This window comes from Hyperoodon ampullatus (genome assembly GCF_949752795.1).
Source record: "Hyperoodon ampullatus genome assembly, chromosome: 10".
Classification (NCBI taxonomy): Eukaryota; Metazoa; Chordata; class Mammalia; order Artiodactyla; family Ziphiidae; genus Hyperoodon; species Hyperoodon ampullatus.
This window is the reverse complement of record NC_136923.1, coordinates 76122965-76140502: the sequence shown is the minus strand read 5'-3', so window position 1 is coordinate 76140502 and position 17538 is coordinate 76122965. Positions and strand designations below refer to the sequence as shown.

Genomic DNA, 17538 nt, shown 5'->3' with positions numbered 1-17538 from the left:
ACCAAATCTTTTTTCTCTGCTATTTTTAAGTATTTCCTATTCTCCTCTGGTCCATCCCTTCCTGAAGCAAACGCTAGAGTACAAACAAAATAGAAGTAAAGTAGTTCAGTGATCTATTGGGAATTCTCTCTCTTGGGAAGGAAAATTTATCTTTTATAAAATAAATAAAGCCAAAAAATTTTGTCCTCTCTCTCAAGTCCCTAACACTGTTTTAAGAATGAATGATTTCTGACTTACAGTGAGATATAAACCGGTGACACACTTGGATCCAGTCTGTGTGTGTTTTGAGAGCGTATATCGCTTGAAAACCTGCCACGCTATATTTAGTTACAAGTAAATATATCAACTGGAACTGTGTCTGTGGACAAGGTGTTCTTACTGGGAAAGCCACACTCCTTGTGAACACACGTCCGATACACTGAGAAAGCACATTTGGAACTGGGAAGCCAGGGGAGAGTGCAAAGGAGGGACACGAGCGTGTTTTAACGGCTGCGACAATTTGCCATGAAAGGATGTGAAGGCCCAGCTCCTTGCTGCAGCATGCCATGTGCTGCTGAATTCAATTACTGCCATGCCGTCTGCGAGCAAAGGAATGTGTAAACAGGCCATATAGCCTTGCATCAGTTCCACAGAATGTTGCACAACCCAAAATGCCTCTCGATGTGTCATTTCCTTCTTGGCCATCTTCCCAGCCCCTGACAGTCAGTCAACAGAAAAAAATAGTACTGAAAGAGATTTTAAAATGCTCTTCTCAAGAGTACATTCCACCAACCACCAGACTTAACCTCCACCAGCGCTTCTGACTCTCCCTCACCATCCTCCTTAAGGAAAGGGGGAAAGGGAACAGTTTTTTAAAACTGTGATTATTCTCTTAAGTCAAAGATGTTCAACAAGACTTCCCTGGTGGTGCAGTGGTTAAGAATCCACCTGCCAATGCAGAGGACACAGGTTGGAGCCCTGGTCTAGGAAGATCCCACAGGCCGTGGAGCAACTAAGCCCGTGTGCCACAACTACTGAGCCTGTGCTCTAGAGCCCGCGAGCCACAACTACTGAAGCCCGTGCATCTAGAGCCCATGCTCCACAACAAGAGAAGCCACTGCAGCGAGAAGCCCACGCACCCCAGTGAAGAGTAGCCCTGGCTCGATGCAACCAGAGAAAGCCCGCATGCAGCAACAAAGATCCAACACAGCCAAAAAATAAATAAATAAATAAATAAATTTATTTTTAAAAAAATGTTCAACGATGTTTTGTATACTAGTGACTAAAGGATGAATATTTATGACCATCAAACTGCTGCTTGTGTTTGCTGACTTGTAAATATCAAACATGACATGTACCCATCACGTCCATTCCTTGGGCACTTCAGAGACAGGGAAGAACCACTGGAAGTCTGCAAGTCAATAAGTCAAGTGCTTTTTTGCAGCAACATGGATGAACTTGGAGGGCATTAGGCAAAGTGAAATAAGTCAGACAGAGAAAGACAAATACTGTATGATATCACTTATATGTGGAATCTAAAAAATACAAGAAACTAGTGAATAAAACAAAAAAGAAGCATACTCACAGATATACAAGACAAACTAATGGTTACCGGTGGGAAGAGGGAAGAGGGGTAGGGGAAAAAGAAAAGAGTTATTATGGGATTATTTGAAATCATGTGTGTGAAACTTTTGAAAACTGTAAAGCACTATAGAATTTAAAGAATCTTTCATTAGGGGCTTCCCTGGTGGCACAGTGGTTGAGAGTCCGCCTGCCGATGCAGGGGACATGGGTTCGTGCCCCGGTCCGGGAAGATCCCACATGCCACAGAGCGGCTGGGCCCGTAAGCCATGGCCGCTGAGCCTGCGTGTCCGGAGCCTGTGCTCCGCAACGGGAGAGGCCACAACCGTGAGAGGCCCGCGTACCGCAAAAAAAAAAAAAATCTTTCATTAAAAAAAAATTGTTTCCCCATTAAAAAAGAGTTAAAGGCTTTTCTACTAATACCTTCCACCAAAGACTAAAATTCAGGTCTGAGGCCTCAGGAATATGTTACGAGGCTTAGCAATAGCAAGGGTATCTCAAATTGTCTTCACAGACAGCAAAAATGTGCACGCAAGAACTGTGTCCAGATGTATCAAATAGCTTTAAAACAATTCTGCTGTCCCTCCATCCAACACACTTTATACATGCCCCCCATTTTCTTTCACAGGTGACCTAGCTTTATATTAGCATCCACCATGGATAAATAAGGAAAGGTCATGGGCCAGCCATCATCAAAAGCCTATTCCTTCACCCAACTAGGATGAAGAGCAGTGGAGGATAAAAGCCAGCTGCCGCTGACACCATCTGCAATCAGGCAGAGGAAATGCCAAGCTCGCCATTCTCGCCACCCTTCACGGGACCGGAGGTGACCCAGTCTCAGAACTGGGTGGAACAGCACAGGAGAAAAATGAGATGATTCTGTGCCCAGACCACTCTGTTTTGATTACATCTGTTACCTTCAGTTTATAAGGTAAAATGTCTGCAACTAGAAGTGCCCAAGAATATGGAAAAATAAAATGTTCTCTAAAGAATTAAAAATGTGCTGACGAACTGGACACAGGTGAGAAGGAACAAGCAGGGAAAAGAAAACAGTTTGGCTGCAGGACACAAGCCTGACAAGCTGGGTGAAGCAGGGTGTTGAGGCAGCGTGCTGAGGCAGCTCTAGAAACACACATGTACCCTGCACGTCCAGAGAAGCTCTCGCTCACCTAAGCACCAGCCTTACTGAAGTCACAAACGGAGCCTAGCAGAGCACTGCTGCAGCCATGCGCTCCAAGCCTACAGGAAAGGAGCCGGATGGTGGGAAAGAAAAGGCAGGGCTTCCCCTTCACCCACCAGGTCAGGACAGGTAGCTGGCCAGCAGTGACCGGGAGTGTCCCAGCAGTAAGGACACAGGTGATGGCTCTGGTCTCTCCCTGAGTGAAACTATTAACTATGATTTACTTCCCTGGGGCACAACACACAAAAGCTATTAGAAACCCATCCATGTGTGTTAGGTATCAGGTTTGCAGGTGTGCTGGCAAGTGAGACTTTTCAGTGCTGGGTGATGTAGAATACAAAGCCTCCAGGCTTGCTCATTTGAAGAGTCATAAGATACTTTGGCTACAAGACTTGCCATGTTGCCAAGCAAGGCTAATAACCTCTTTATGTTCAAAGATCTAATGTTCTTCTCAAATAAGAGTATTGATCTGGCTTGGCTTGCTACTGACCTGTTAATGCCAAGCACCACAAGGTAACACCCACCCTTAATTCATCTGGTAATTACCAAACTGGTCCAATTCAGAGTGAAGCCACTATCACCAAAACTTGGAGTCACCTTGTAGAACTTTAAATGTCCCCCAGATTAAAAAGTCAAGAGATCTTTTCAGGACATGGTACCTCAAAAAATTATTTCTCCTGTTGCAACAATGACATTTCCCATCTAATCACTGATGGAAGTTGGTGATATTGGTAGTCCAGTGAACCACTGCCTTATCATTAATATCCTTGTGGGGTTACGCACCCCCCTTGAGGTTAGGCTGCACCTGTATCTTGCTTTAACCAACAGAATGTGGAGGAAGTAACTCCATAGTAGTTCTGAGCCTTAAGAAGCCTTACAAAGACCTGAAAGCTCGCACTTTTGCACCTGAGGGAGACCTGAGCTGCCATATAGGAAGTCAGACTCTGCTAGAGAAGCCGCATGGAGAGGGGGAGGCTCTGGGACTACAGGAGAGACAGAAAGGCCCAGCTGTCCCCTTATTCCACCGAGCCCAACCTTCCAGCCATCCCACCAAGGCATCAGACATAGCAATGAGGCCATCACGCATGTTCTAGCACTAGCCACCGTGTTACTGCAGACACAAGAAAGACGCCAAGCAAGACCACAGAAAACCCATCCAGAGGAACCCCAGTCAACCCATAGAGTCGTGAGAAATAATAAACTGGTTGCTGTTTTAAGCCATTATGGGGACTTCCCTGGCGGTCCAGTGGTTAGGACTCCGTGCTTTCATTCCCGAGGGCCCAGGTTCAATCCCTGGTCGGGGAACTAAGACCCCACAAGCGGCACGGTGCAGACAAAAAAAAAAAGTAAGAGCCATTATGTTTGGGGATGGTTTGTTGTTTAGCAATAGATAACTGACAAAGTAGCAAGAGAATGGAAAGGCTTCTGACGGTGTAAAAGGCGATTTACTTTTTTTCATCCTCTGCACAGACAATAATACCCTTCCGATCAGTCCTCTTCCCTAACTCAGAACCACTGCAATAGAACATGACAAAGCTGAGCAAGATTTCACCTTCCTGGAGACATTCTTTCAATCAGACTGCAGCTGGAACCAAGTGCATACAAGGAACAAAGGATCCTAATAGAAACTGATGTTTAAAAGCGGTATCCAAACGCATTACTGTTGCTGCTGCTCCACTGACTTCTGCTGGCGAACATACAGCAGTACCTCTTCAGAGCTAACTTGCCAACAGGAGGTCAAAACGCCTTGCCTAAACACAAGACTTACAAATTTGGGATCTTAAGTATGATGTCATGTCTTAAAATGATAAGCTGGCAAAGAAAATAAATGGCATTTTGTAAAGATGTGCACCTTCTCATGTTTACGCTACTTAAGATGAAGGTTCTAATAAGTCATCAGCTATGTTCCTTGAAAGGGAAGTTTTATAACTGAGATGAATCACAACTGCAAAAGATCAAAGTTAAAAAACATCAATGATGCCATGGGGTACTTTTTAATCTTGTAATGAGTGATGATCATGTGCTCTTATGAAGTTAGTCCAACTGCCAACGCCAGATGTGTATATTAAGAAAAGGAGTTGTTTGTGATGTGACAGCACCAGTTCAGCTGCCAGAGACAGAAAACATAGAAGGATGAAACCTTTCTGATTTTTGAGTGAAAAGCAAGTCTTGGCAGATGCGCTGATAAGCAGGGCCTCTAAGGAGGGGTACTAGTGCCAGAGCATCCTCTCTTGGACTTTGCTGCAAATAAATTGTTTATCATCAGTTCTGTACAGCTGTCCTCAGGCAGCATGAATACCTGCTCAAGCACAATTTATAGCACTTATTAGTGTTATTTACTGATGAGCAGAAATTAGTAAAGCCATCTGCAAAAAAAAAAAAAAAAATTACCCTAGAGAACAGAATCTAGATGGTATCTATTTCCTGGAAGCGTACTCTAAGCAAAACTACAGCAAACTTCTGACACTGAAATTGATGTAATAATAGCTCATGCTTAATTAGCACTTACTACACGATAGTCACTGTGCTGTGCATTTTACATACATGACATCACTGAACATCTTTGCAGCAACTGACGAGAAAGACACTATTATGCTTCTTCTCACTAACTATTATTATTATTCTCACTTTAACAGAGGAAACTGAAGCAAAGAGAACTTAGGTAACTTGCCTACCACCACACAACTGGTAAACAGCGGAGCTCGGCTTTCAGTCCAGACAGCCTGACACAAAAGCCCACACCCTTAATCACTATGTTATTGCTGAGTAAAGACCCAACCAGTAAACGCAGAACTTGTCCTTGTTCAAACAGCTCATCTACCAGAAGTAGCCTGTTCGATATACACTATGGTCTTCCAAAGAAGGACTGAAATTCCATTAACAGAAATCAAGAGCACGAAACACTCAACCCCTTCAAATCACTGCAACAATAAATAGGTGTACATTCTTTCGATGACAACCACTACTTAAAGAATTACAATTTTGTGGGAGAAGATGCTAAAACAATTGCATTCATTGCCTTTTTTTCCTCCCCTCAGGAAAGCCTTTTTCTGAAGTCCTTCTCTGTTAACGGTCGAAAAAATAAGCCACTTTGAAGTCTAGAGCAGTGATTGGCAAACCACAACTTGTGTGTCAAATCTCACCCACCACCTGTTTTTGTAAATAAAGTTTTATTGAAACACAGCCATAACCATCCATTTATGTATTGGTGAAGGCTGCTTTTTTTTTTTGGCGGTACGCGGGCCTCTCACTGTTGTGGCCTCTCCCGTTGCGGAGCACAGGCTCCGGACTCGCAGGCTCAGCGGCCATGGCTCACGGGCCCAGCCGCTCTGCCGCGTGTGGGATCTTCCCGGACCGGGGCACGAACCCATGTCCCCTGCATCGGCAGGCGGACTCTCAACCACTGTGCCACCAGGGAAGCCCGAAGTCTGCTTTTGCGTTACATTGGCAGAGCTGAGTACCTGTGACAGAGATAGTATGGCCCAAAGGGTTGAAATCATTTACTATCTGGCACTTTACAAAAAAAGTTTGCCAACCCATGTTCTAGAGGATTCTCCATTTACCATCACATACACGAAAATCAGTCAAAATCCTATCATACTCACAGTTGAAGGAAGTTGAAAATCCTGGGCATTTTCCACACCTGGGAGTCTCAAAATTAAAGAACCATATTGAGATGAGAGCTATACTTTTTTTTTTTTTTTTTTTTTTTTTTTTTTTTTGTGGTACGCGGGCCTCTCACTGTTGTGGCCTCTCCCATTGCGGAGCACAGGCTCCGGACGCGCAGGCTCAGCGGCCATGGCTCACGGGCCCAGCCGCTCTGCGGCATGTGGGATCCTCCCAGACCGGGGCACGAACCCGCTTCCCCTGCATCGGCAGGCGGACTCTGAGATGAGAGCTATACTTACAAACATTCAGTGCCCAGATGGCCAAGAGCAGGGCGGAAGGAAATAATCCAGTACAGAGAGCCCAGGTTGCAGGATTAAAATGTTACTGATACCAGACCCTTCGTTACATCCAGACACTGAGTTTGACCAGTCACCTCGTGATGTCAGACAAATGACATCACATTTCCACAGATATTTTTGGATCATGAGCAATGTTACTCAGGCTGATCTAGGGTGGTGGTCTGCCACTCGACTTCTGTATCTGCTTTCCCCTCAGCAGCACCCAAAGCCTGAACTCAGGTCACACAAGTACCAGCTGCCCCCTCTACCCCTAACCCTCATTGCTTTCAGAGCACTTCTCTGCCTTCACAGGGCAGTGAACCTAGCAACTATTAATTCTTCCAACAGCCTCTTGGGAATGAGGTAATACTACCCTCGCTTGAAAGAGAAGTGACTTTCCCAAAGCTACTGTACCTCCTCCCTTTTGTCACCACTTTCAGAATGAGGCAGCACCCACCTTTCCCCGCTTCCTCTCCCAACCATCAACTCTGAGCACCAACCCGTGAACATCTGGACACACACACACACACACACAAACATATACACACACACAAACATATACACACACACAATGATGGTTTTTCCAAGAACTGAGAAAAGCAGCTGAGATCAGCAGGAAACATCTTTACAAGACAAGTATTAGTCGTGTTAAATGTTAAAAGACTACCATCCTGCTTTATGCATTACTAAGAGGGATGCCCCTGCCTTTTCAGGAACGCAGGGGCTAATTAGATTAAATGCTAGAAGATGTCTTCCATCCTCAGGCATCGTCCCAGATGGATGGCAGTCCAGAAAAGTCAGACAAAACCCCAAACCAGGCCAGATGGCCCTGCGCTGATCGATTCACCTGCACTGCATGACCACTAGCCCTGACAACCAGAGACTTGGGGTGACCAGAGATGTGTGTGTGGCCACAGCCAAATCGGACATTCTCAAACTGAGCAGACAGGTCCAGCACTCCCAACGTTGGAAAATCTAGAAGAACGCCATACACATGAAAGGCGGAGAAAAGAAAAACCTCAAAGAGTGGCTTTTGAGACAGGAAACCTCCCTAGTTCAGGCAAGCAGTCAGCCTTCGTGAGATGAAACAGCGGCCAGAGGAGCGGAAGGCAACACGTGTTCCCACCGCTCAAGGACAGGCTGCCAGGGGTAGAGGCAAAACTTCACCAGCCCTTTGCTCTCGGTTTTAGGGGAAGAAGAGCTATGCCACTCTCACTGTCTAGGTAGGTGTATTGTTATATAACAAATATTTCTGCCAGCTGTCCCTCCACCACAAACCAAATTAAACTCTCCAAACACAATGGCTAGGCCTCCAATGAATTCACTCATCAAAAGCAGAGTTCTGTATGATGTTTCCATTGGCATAGAATTTTTAATGTTGTATATATCAAATAATCTTTAATCCTTAAATATATTTAAATATTGCTCTGGTGAGTATGTTCAAATTAGTTATGGGGGCGGGGCAGGGAAGGCAAACCTGTTTTAATTTAGGTTTAGGAGGAAAATGATATTAGCCCAAATGGATTGTGCGCACTGCCTTAAAATGATGCTGGTTCAACCTTCTAGATGTCTCAGGAGACAAATAAATCAAGGTGGATTTAAACATGGCTTGACTCTGTTAAAGAAACTATCTATGGCCATTACTAGAACAAGACCAAACAACAGTGTTGTAACAATCAAGCAAGTTAGCCTTTGCAAATAAATTCTTCGTAATTAAGCAGTGTGCTCTTTATAAAGGGAACTGAGTGTGCGAGTTAAAAAGTTAAAACTCATTCTTAGACCATGGGAAACACACGCAAATGCTTTTTGACTAAGCTCAGAATTTTTCAATTTATTGTTTTCTTCCTCAGCTCTCATGGGTCTGTTCTGCCTTGTCTATTGTGCCCAGTGGATGAACAGAATTTTTAGTAAAAAATTACAGCGACGGAAAGTCACAAAGTTATGTAGGGCTTAGCAATTTTGCGGCAAAGGTGAAAAGTGTAATTTGATTTTCTGCTAACTGTGAAGTTCTCCTAATGGTCCCTCATAAAAATATATGCAGATAGCAAACTTGGCAAAGAAACTATGTGAAAATAGCACTAACTTGTTTGGGATAAATTCCTCACAGGGTCTCTGTAAACTCTATTCCCATTTCCAGTAGGAAGGCAAGCACTTACTTCTGGGTTCCCGGGGTCCATCCACTGTAACTTTAATAGCTCTGTGGTAGGTGGCGACTTGAGGAGGATTTGTGAAGACAGTTATGGTCAAGGTGAAACTCTTGCCTGCAGATAGAAAAGGGGAAAATCCACAGTGAATATAAAAAGACAGTACTGATGATAAAAATAGCAGTACAGATGTCCAAACTGCATTTAAGCATCGCTGAAGAGGGAACAAAACAACAAGGGTCAGGACTCCTTATTCTAATGAGAAACCCTCTGATGGCCACCTTAGGGAGTTGCCAAGCTCACTGAGTGCTAAGATCATCATCTTCATGGCAGTCCTGTGCAAGGAGGCTCCAATTCCAAAAAAGAATTGCTCAGTAGCAAGAGCCGTAATGAAAACAAAAACTGGACCTCTTGAAGAGGGTTCTCTTTCCCTTCAGTTTTGTCCAACATCAGGAACACATCCAAGCAGAAAATTTTAGAAGTCTTTATTTAGGATTAGGTCATGACCCCGTGAGAGAACAATAGTAAATCACTGTTGATTATGCTATTGACTTCACATGGCTTTAGCATTTCATTTGCTTAACTGCACTACAGTGAGAAGATGAAAGAGGAAGGTTCTTATGGGAATCATTTTAACAGGAGCCAGTGTCTCCCGTCCTGGCCTTAATGTGCCTGTGGTATGATGATTTCATCATTACTGGAACAAAGTTTTTTTCCTCCCTGCCCACCCCTTCCCTAACATACATCCTCACTCAGCAGCAATCTTGAAATGACTCCCTGACAGTGACTTATTTTTGGCTAAATGTACATGACATCTCCCAATGTAAATACGAATACTTGCTTTTAGAGCAGGGTGTACTTCATCGAAATATTACATCTGATGTTTCAAATTAATGAGCTAAAGGTGATGAACAGAGGTTGGGGGGAAGGCGGCGGGGGAGGGGGGCGGGGGGGTTAGTTTAGGAGCAGATTTGGATGTTTGCTTTCTCCAGAAGAAGATACCAGACTCTGTTACCCAGACTCACTGACAGTTGTAATCAGTTAGATTTGCAACGGTTAGTCATGTCAGATAGTCAAAACTGCAAACTGTTACAAGACAGGAAGAGGTGGGCGTGAAGCAGTGACTCAATAAAACATTCAGCAATCTCAGGCCAGAGCATTCATTTAGCCTGCTCCTGGGACAGATCTTTAAGAAGCTCATTTCGTTTTGCTTTGTTTTTTGGTCAGAGACTGTTTTTCCCTTTACTGAAAGCAGAGGGTATGAAATCAAAACACAAATCTTAAACAATATGTAGCAATGCAAAGTTTAATGCAATCTTTTCAAAGCTTAATATGGAACAGGTTATATACAAGGCTTAATGTGGAACAGGTCTTTGGCTGTCAAGTCTAGTGAATGGGTTTTCTTTTCAACCCAGACCACGTAAGTTCCTAAAATATGTTTAAGACACATATCATTTGTTACTCTGTATATATAGTTTTAAGTCTCTTTGGCTATACTTTGGCCAAGAAAAAAAAAAAATAGGAAAGAGAGAGATGCAGGGGGAGGGGGTACAGGGAAAATGAATATTGATTAGAAACCTATTAAGTGCCAGTCACTTCATACACATTATCTCATTTAATACTACCCAGTCAAGTTTATCACCCCCATTTCACAAATGAGGAAACCGAAGCCCGGAGAGTATTGGTAATTTAACCACACAACTAATAAGTGGAAAAAATCAGGACCTGAACCCAGGTCTTCCAGACCCTAAAATTAATGCTCTTCCTTTTAACTTTGTCAGAGAACATTTTTAGAAATTAATAGGTAATTTATTGCTACATGTGTCCCAAACAGCTCTATCAGACCAAGAAGCAAATATAAATCTACTAATGTAGTATGTCAGCCAGAATGATGAAATCATCTATTCTTAAAGTGTCACTGATATATCGTATTTCAGCCATTATATATTGAATGTTACATGGATTTAAGTAATTTAATTGTCTGGTTGGGGAACAGAGGATTTATTATAAACATTAAGACTAACCAGAAGAATAAGGCAGCCAGGAGTCTAAACTAGTCACAGAAAACTGAAAGTCTACAGAAATGGAGATTAGAAAGTTGAATAGGAAGCCACTGGATCCAGATCAGGACCTTAAAACAATGGGAAGTTCTGGAGGAGTGAATGGGCTGAACCCCTAGATTGAAAGTTAATTTGCATTAAACCATAAAAAGATCCATTCTGGGTTGGATCAATGGTCTGTGAGTCAGGATCGCATTTCTATCAGTGGCTCTGAGGGCAGTGCTTGGAAGACAGTTGTCATCTGTGGCACAAATCTTCATAAGTCAAGGATGTACACATCTCAATTGTCCTTAATGACTCTAAATAACCTGCTAGAGACACTGCCCATGAGTTTATATAAACTGGTTCTAACAGTGTTGCTGTTTGAGACTTTTACAACGCACTTAGGATATTAAAAGGCATCGATGCTTCTCCCAAATTCAGAGGAACACCTTAGGTAGGAACAAAAGCCAAATATAAAATTCACCCTCCAAGATAAAGCATCTAAATGTTCAAAACAGAACCAGTTTTCTATAAAGACCTCTTTTAAAAAGAGGTGGGTTTGGGGGAAAGGAAACAAGTATTTGAGTCCGACGGCGGTCTTCTAAAATCAAATCCTAAGGATCAAGATGTACTTTAACAACTAAAACAAAAACCAAGGAGGTTCCTTCCACTTCTCATTGCCCCTTCAGAAGGAACATGAACGTAATGTTCAAGAAACTTCCACCCAATTAGGTAATTTGTTCTTCCCCCTATAAACAGTGATACATTTCCTAAGTCAAATGTTTATATGCATATTCATGACTTCCTTAAATTTAAAAAAAATTTCCAAATCCCATTGTTTATTACCTTCCATAATAAGTGATAAAAACGCAGGCTCTTAAGGAGCTAGCGCTCATTAGACAACTAATTGTAGCATCCTTGGCTTCATCTAGGAACTAGTTCTGCAGTGTGTCCTCAAGTCATATATTTTCTGAGATACACATAGGAACTGTCATTGAAAGACAATTCCAACCTAGCCCGAGGGGCTGTCAGAAATTGTCAGGAAAGTTAAGATTATAAGCAGGGATTGTATCCTAAATTGACAATGTACCATGCTCTGTACACTGCAGGTGCTTAGAAGTGCTTGTAAATTAAAAGCAACATGCTTGATGTCAAAAGTGAGGAAACACACCAAGAAAACTTAAGGACCAAAGTCACTTTAAATACTTCTGTTTAAAATATAAAGGAGAAAAAAGGAAAAGACAATTTAAAAATATAAGCCACTCCTCACTTAATGCAAGTTTCACCGATGCTCTACTTTTATTCCAAAGTACTTCATAAAAGTTGTGGTCACTGGATAACCCATAATGCCAGAGTAAATAGTGATGTGACTCCCTTATAAATCAAAAACTGCTTTGCAATTTCTGAGAGTTTATATTTCTACCAGTGAAAAAAATTGTACCATTTGAGGAACTTGGTGTTTTTTTATTTTTTAATGCTACTGAAATAGAAAATTTAAATAGCTGGGGAAAAAATACAATGGTAGCAGCATGTTGACCCACACTTAAAAACCTGAGAGAAATGTAGAAGTGTGAAAATCAAAGAGGAAGCTGGAAAGAGTCTGTTAGAAAGCAGGTCAGGTACACGGGCAGGTTAAAGGGTTTCCTGCCACTGAAGAACTGACCCATTTTTTTTTTTCAAAGAGTGGTATCTCTTGTCAGTATTCTCTGTCCTTTTTTCCTCTTCATTTCAGCTTGATATTACTGTTTCCTTTCATATAATGTTAATGTCATGATATAAAAATCTATTATTAGTGATAAATCAATTTTTCTTTCTCTCTCCACCCGCTCCCCCCACCCCCAATCTAAGTCTCGAAGACAAGTCTGGACCAATTTCTCCATCCTGCCTCTGGCAGCAAACTGTAGCATTTCAGATCCTCCACCAAGTCCCGGCTGCTTCAAAGGAAAAATCCTACTTTCTTCAGTTAAGATCATAAGAAATATAGGGGGAGGGGGTCAGCTCTGTTTGGACATAATTACACTTCATCAAAAGAAGCTTTCTTCATCTTCCATGCGTGAAAAGTCTGCAAGCAGTTAAGTCTGTCTTTTTTTTTTAAATATAAAAATTGCTATTTGGGAAACCAGCCAAAACTCAGAAAGCCAATATAGTAAAACAGTGCACACCCTTTGTTTCTCTTTGAAGTTTCTTAAATAAATATGTTGAGGGTTTACAAAGTACACTATCACTTTGCCATAGTTTCTACTCAAATTGATCAGAGAAAAGTTATAGAGCATCTATATAATACAAAAGCAAGATAAATGAAAACACTAGTTTTTATCTGTAAAGTAAAATGAAGTATAGCGCCCAGTCTTTTAAATACTAAAATTCATTACTCTAGTTCAAAACAAAGTAATATTACATAGAGAAAGATGCAACTCAGAGCATACAGGTAAATCATCATGTTCAAATTTTTCTTGATCCTTACTAGAAAAAAGAAATTTTCATTGTACTGTGGACCTGCACCAGTAACTGAGGAAAAAAAAAAATGAATACACACACATACACACTTCACACCTAATCAGTCAACAGTGAGACAGAATGTGTCTTTTTTTTTTCTTTTAATGAAAGTGAACTAAACCTGATGCTGAGATAACCCCTTGAGTTTTGATTCTACCAGAGGCTCTGAGCCTCATTTTATTTCAAACCTTTCAGTAACAGTATCTCATTAGCATGCATCATTTTTTTTTAAGTTAAAAAGTACAACTTCTTGGCCCTGTTCCTAGAAAGTACACTAAAACTACTCATCGGAAACAGCCTTGCCTGAACTTCCCTTATCAAGTTTTTACAATGGTAATAATTTGACATCTGATCCAAACTAAAGGGCAATTATTGGACATGGTTTAAAAATTGATGCTTCTTATTTCCTAATTCAAACCTGGGTTGAAGTCACCCCATAGGTCTTTATAATTTATTTCACCCCAGTCCTAAAGTGGTCTATTTTCTCTCTTCTCATCGAAATACTTAACATGGAAATATTAGATTCAATCAATAAATAAATGAACATAATACTTCTAATGAATGATGATTAAAAGTCTCTCTATAGAATCAGTAAATAAAAGCCAAATATTGGTTTTCTTTGAGACTTTTTTAAGAACATTAACCCCATTTATAAAACAGCTATAAAAACCCTAAAAGGGATTATTTTCTGTTTCATGATCTTTTGATGGATTCCTAATATTTCAGTGGGGGTGTGCATGGTGGAAACTCTTAAATAATGTACAAATATTTAGAGTCCTGATCATTCATCTACATAGTCATACTAACATAAGTAACACCTTATTCACTTATTCGAATGAAAAGCCTTCTGTAAAAAACCATGATTTTTAAATAGGTTCATATAGAAGTAAATTAAATCCTATAGAGGCAACATATGTGATAAGTGAAAAGCATTATGCTGCTGTCCTTGCTACAACTTAGAGCAAAATTGATATTACCAGGAAATTGATCCAATGCATTCCCTTTTCTTTGCCCTTTGCCACTGAATGTACTCAGTTACTTGGCTCCTGTAACTCAGAACTTGAACTTCCAACTGTTCTTCCCTCCACCTTATATGCTCACACCCAGTGAAATTAGGAACTGGTTCTTCTGAAAACACTGTTTGAATTTTCAATATCATAAAACAAATGAAAAAGGCCTGAGTACTCACTAAAACACTCAACCTCATCTGGACGTATTTAAAGAAAACCTTTAGTAATTCTATTCGGTAGAAAGTACTGATTTGAATACAGACAGGCCTACATTTCATCAGAGGATCCTAATGTGTTTATTCCATTATCCATATTAAAAATCAGAGACCTACCTCGTCCACTCCGGCCCACAAATCTCAGATCGTTGAACCTTGCTACTTGGTTTTTCATAACAGCAGAGGCATTTCGGAGCTCAGCAGAATAATTTTCATCATTACCCGCCATGACGGTAACCACAGTCCCATCTGGTACCTCTCCGAGGGCTACCACCTACATAAAACAGGAAACACAGCAACAATAATGGAACATCAGAAAAGCTTAAAAACTGAGAATATAGTCTCGTGGTAAATGATGCATCTTATCAGGACTTAGTGCTCTAGTCCAGTAATGGCAGACAGGAATGAGGCATCTGCATATGGGTTCGGATGCCACTTCAAAGAGACCAGTGCTTCAGGGTCCACCCATTCCAAAGGCAGGCAAAAGTTTCCTTCATTTGTTGTTGGATTCTTCACAGAATGCATGTACATTTTTATTAAATCCCCATGTTAAGTTGTCTATAGGAATTATGCCACAGAAGGAAAGCTGATGCCCCATCTGCAGATTGCATTGTACATATTAAGGCACCGCCTGTCTGCAGCCTGGAGCGCCCTGAGGTGTGGTCTCACCCAGATCACAGGCCAAAAAAAAAAAAAAAAAAAAAAGGAAGTCTGGTCAGCTCTATGGGAGAAGATATTTAGGGGGAACCTTACAGTTACTGACTATAGGGGAGACTAAATATAGTGTGGTATCCAGAACTACATTTCATCTCCTTACTTTGAGCTAGAGATTCAGCTTTCAATCACACTGCAAAGAACTACTGAATGCCCACTCTGCAGTGGGACCCATGGAATATACAAAGCCATCAAGAAGCCTAAAGTCTAGGTACAGGATAAAGATATATAAGAGGCTGAATATGACCACCGACAAATGAGTGGTATAGATAGAAAATACACCCTTAGCCAAACTTCTGTCTTGTCCCATCTGCCATCTTGGAATGACACACTTGCCTCCTTAATCTTCAACAATTAACCTGCAGCCAATTAACTCGGGCAAGTCAGGATCCAGAATAATCAGTCTTTGAGTCTAATAAACATTTTCACTGCTGCAAGGCAAGGATCACACTCCAGGGTCGACTAACTTGCAAATTGGTGCCTCTGATTAACATGGAGCCCGGAAGGGAAAGCCGGTGCAGGGTCTTTGCTGTCATATATAAAACACACTATTCTTAATCCATGAATTAAGGCCTTGCCCCTTGATAACATCCTTTCTCTCAACTAACTTCCAGGATCCTATAATATTCAGATGGGTTCCATCTCTTGTTCGTTCGGCTTCCAGATGCCCATGTGGTGACTAAGCCACAGCTCTGGCTACAGTAGCCCCACTACCCTCCAATGACAATATCCATGTGTGCTTGCCTGTCTGGCAAATATTACCCTCATCCTTCTGCTACTCCCTCCTTTGTCAAGATGTCCATAAGGCAAACCAAAGCATTTAATTCCATGCTCCCAATACAATTTGTATGTAGCTCTCATTAAAGCAGATTTCTTACAATGTGATGAAACAGACATTATCACTACACTTTACAGCTGCATTTCCCTCACCCTTGAACCCTACCCTAACACCCCTCCACTATACCCTCTGCTCAAGCCAGGGAAACAACCAAACAAACAAACTTGTCAATATTTTTTTCACCCTTACTGTTCTCTTAGGCTGTTTCATTCCTTCTTTAGCACTTTGTTATTCAGTTTAAAATCTTAAGGCTGTCCTTAAATTAAAGAAACCACTTCCTGAGCATCCCACTGGACTCAAATGACCCTCATTTCAAAGTACATATAGGAATGACCCATCTACTCCTTTTGATATGCTAGCCCAAAGCTATGAGACTCCCTCTTAGGAGTCCAGATTATATTAGACTAGAAATTACACAAGGCAAGGGCCTTCATCTGTCTTGTTCACCACTATACACCCGGCTCCCAAAACAGTGCCTGGCACAGAGTAAGTGTTTGATAAATACTTTTGAAATAAATAAATGAAAGAGCTCCACAAAGAGCACCACTTCCCACTGCCAATAGTCCATGAGAGAACCAGTTAAAGGTTGAGTCAGCATCCTCAGCTAGCGGCAATATGCCCTTGCTCCAAACTAGTTTTCTGACAACTTTTTCCATCCCAGAAGAGAGGGAATCATGCCCACTATCCTTTACCCGGAATATACGGTTACTCTATTCAATCTGAGAAGCCTCTCAGGTCAAGGGTAAATCCCTTGAGAACATGACTTCCTTCCTGCATACTTGACCTAGTGTCTCAAGTGGCTGCTGAACACAGGTAATGCTGTACCCCTGATAGGGGCAATGTACTTTTCAACTTTTTGAATTCACAATGCCAAAAATGTGCACATTTGAAAAATACTGAAATACTGCAAAAACTGACTGCTTGCCAGTATTCATCTGAATGTTTGACATTTTTTACACTCAGCATATTGTGTTTTAACACCTGCTGTGAGGCTTTCTATGTCAAAGTAAATATGGAACCAGTAAGTGCACTAATGAAGGTAGAAAAGTTGTACTGTTTAGAAGAGAATTAATGCACCAAAAATCAAGAGGCCCCACTTCTCCCCCACCTCTGTTACACATCTGCTATGATCTCAAGTAACTTCATCTCCTGAAACTACTGTTTTCCAATATAAATTGGAAATCATTTTTTTAAAATCTGTAAAATGTAGAAGATACTATATAAGTATAGAGTACAATTATAATCATGTACTTTTTGTAAGATGAGCAGGCTAACTTCTGTTCCAAGTCAGCTGTGTGCTCAACACAGGCTTTTACTTATAAGCTTCCTTAAAGGGTTCAATTGAATATGTAATTCTTTACTTCATGTCCTGAGATATTTTTAGGTGTTGTT

General features: G+C 41.4%; 1 protein-coding gene across 4 annotated transcripts in view; it reads right to left on the bottom strand.

Moving 5' to 3' along the window:
- RUNX2 (RUNX family transcription factor 2) overlaps nucleotides 1-17538 on the bottom strand; it is a gene marked incomplete at both ends in the record, with an annotated part of 211258 nt that overhangs the window by 98446 nt on the left and 95274 nt on the right. For 3 of the 4 annotated variants that reach the window (XM_079712414.1, XM_079712415.1, XM_079712416.1), the window contains 2 exons: nucleotides 8844-8948; nucleotides 14712-14868. In XM_079712414.1, the coding sequence (XP_079568540.1) occupies nucleotides 8844-8948; nucleotides 14712-14868 (262 nt within the window). The remainder of the gene's footprint in view (nucleotides 1-8843; nucleotides 8949-14711; nucleotides 14869-17538) is intronic. The other variant, XM_079712417.1, reaches the window with a different exon arrangement.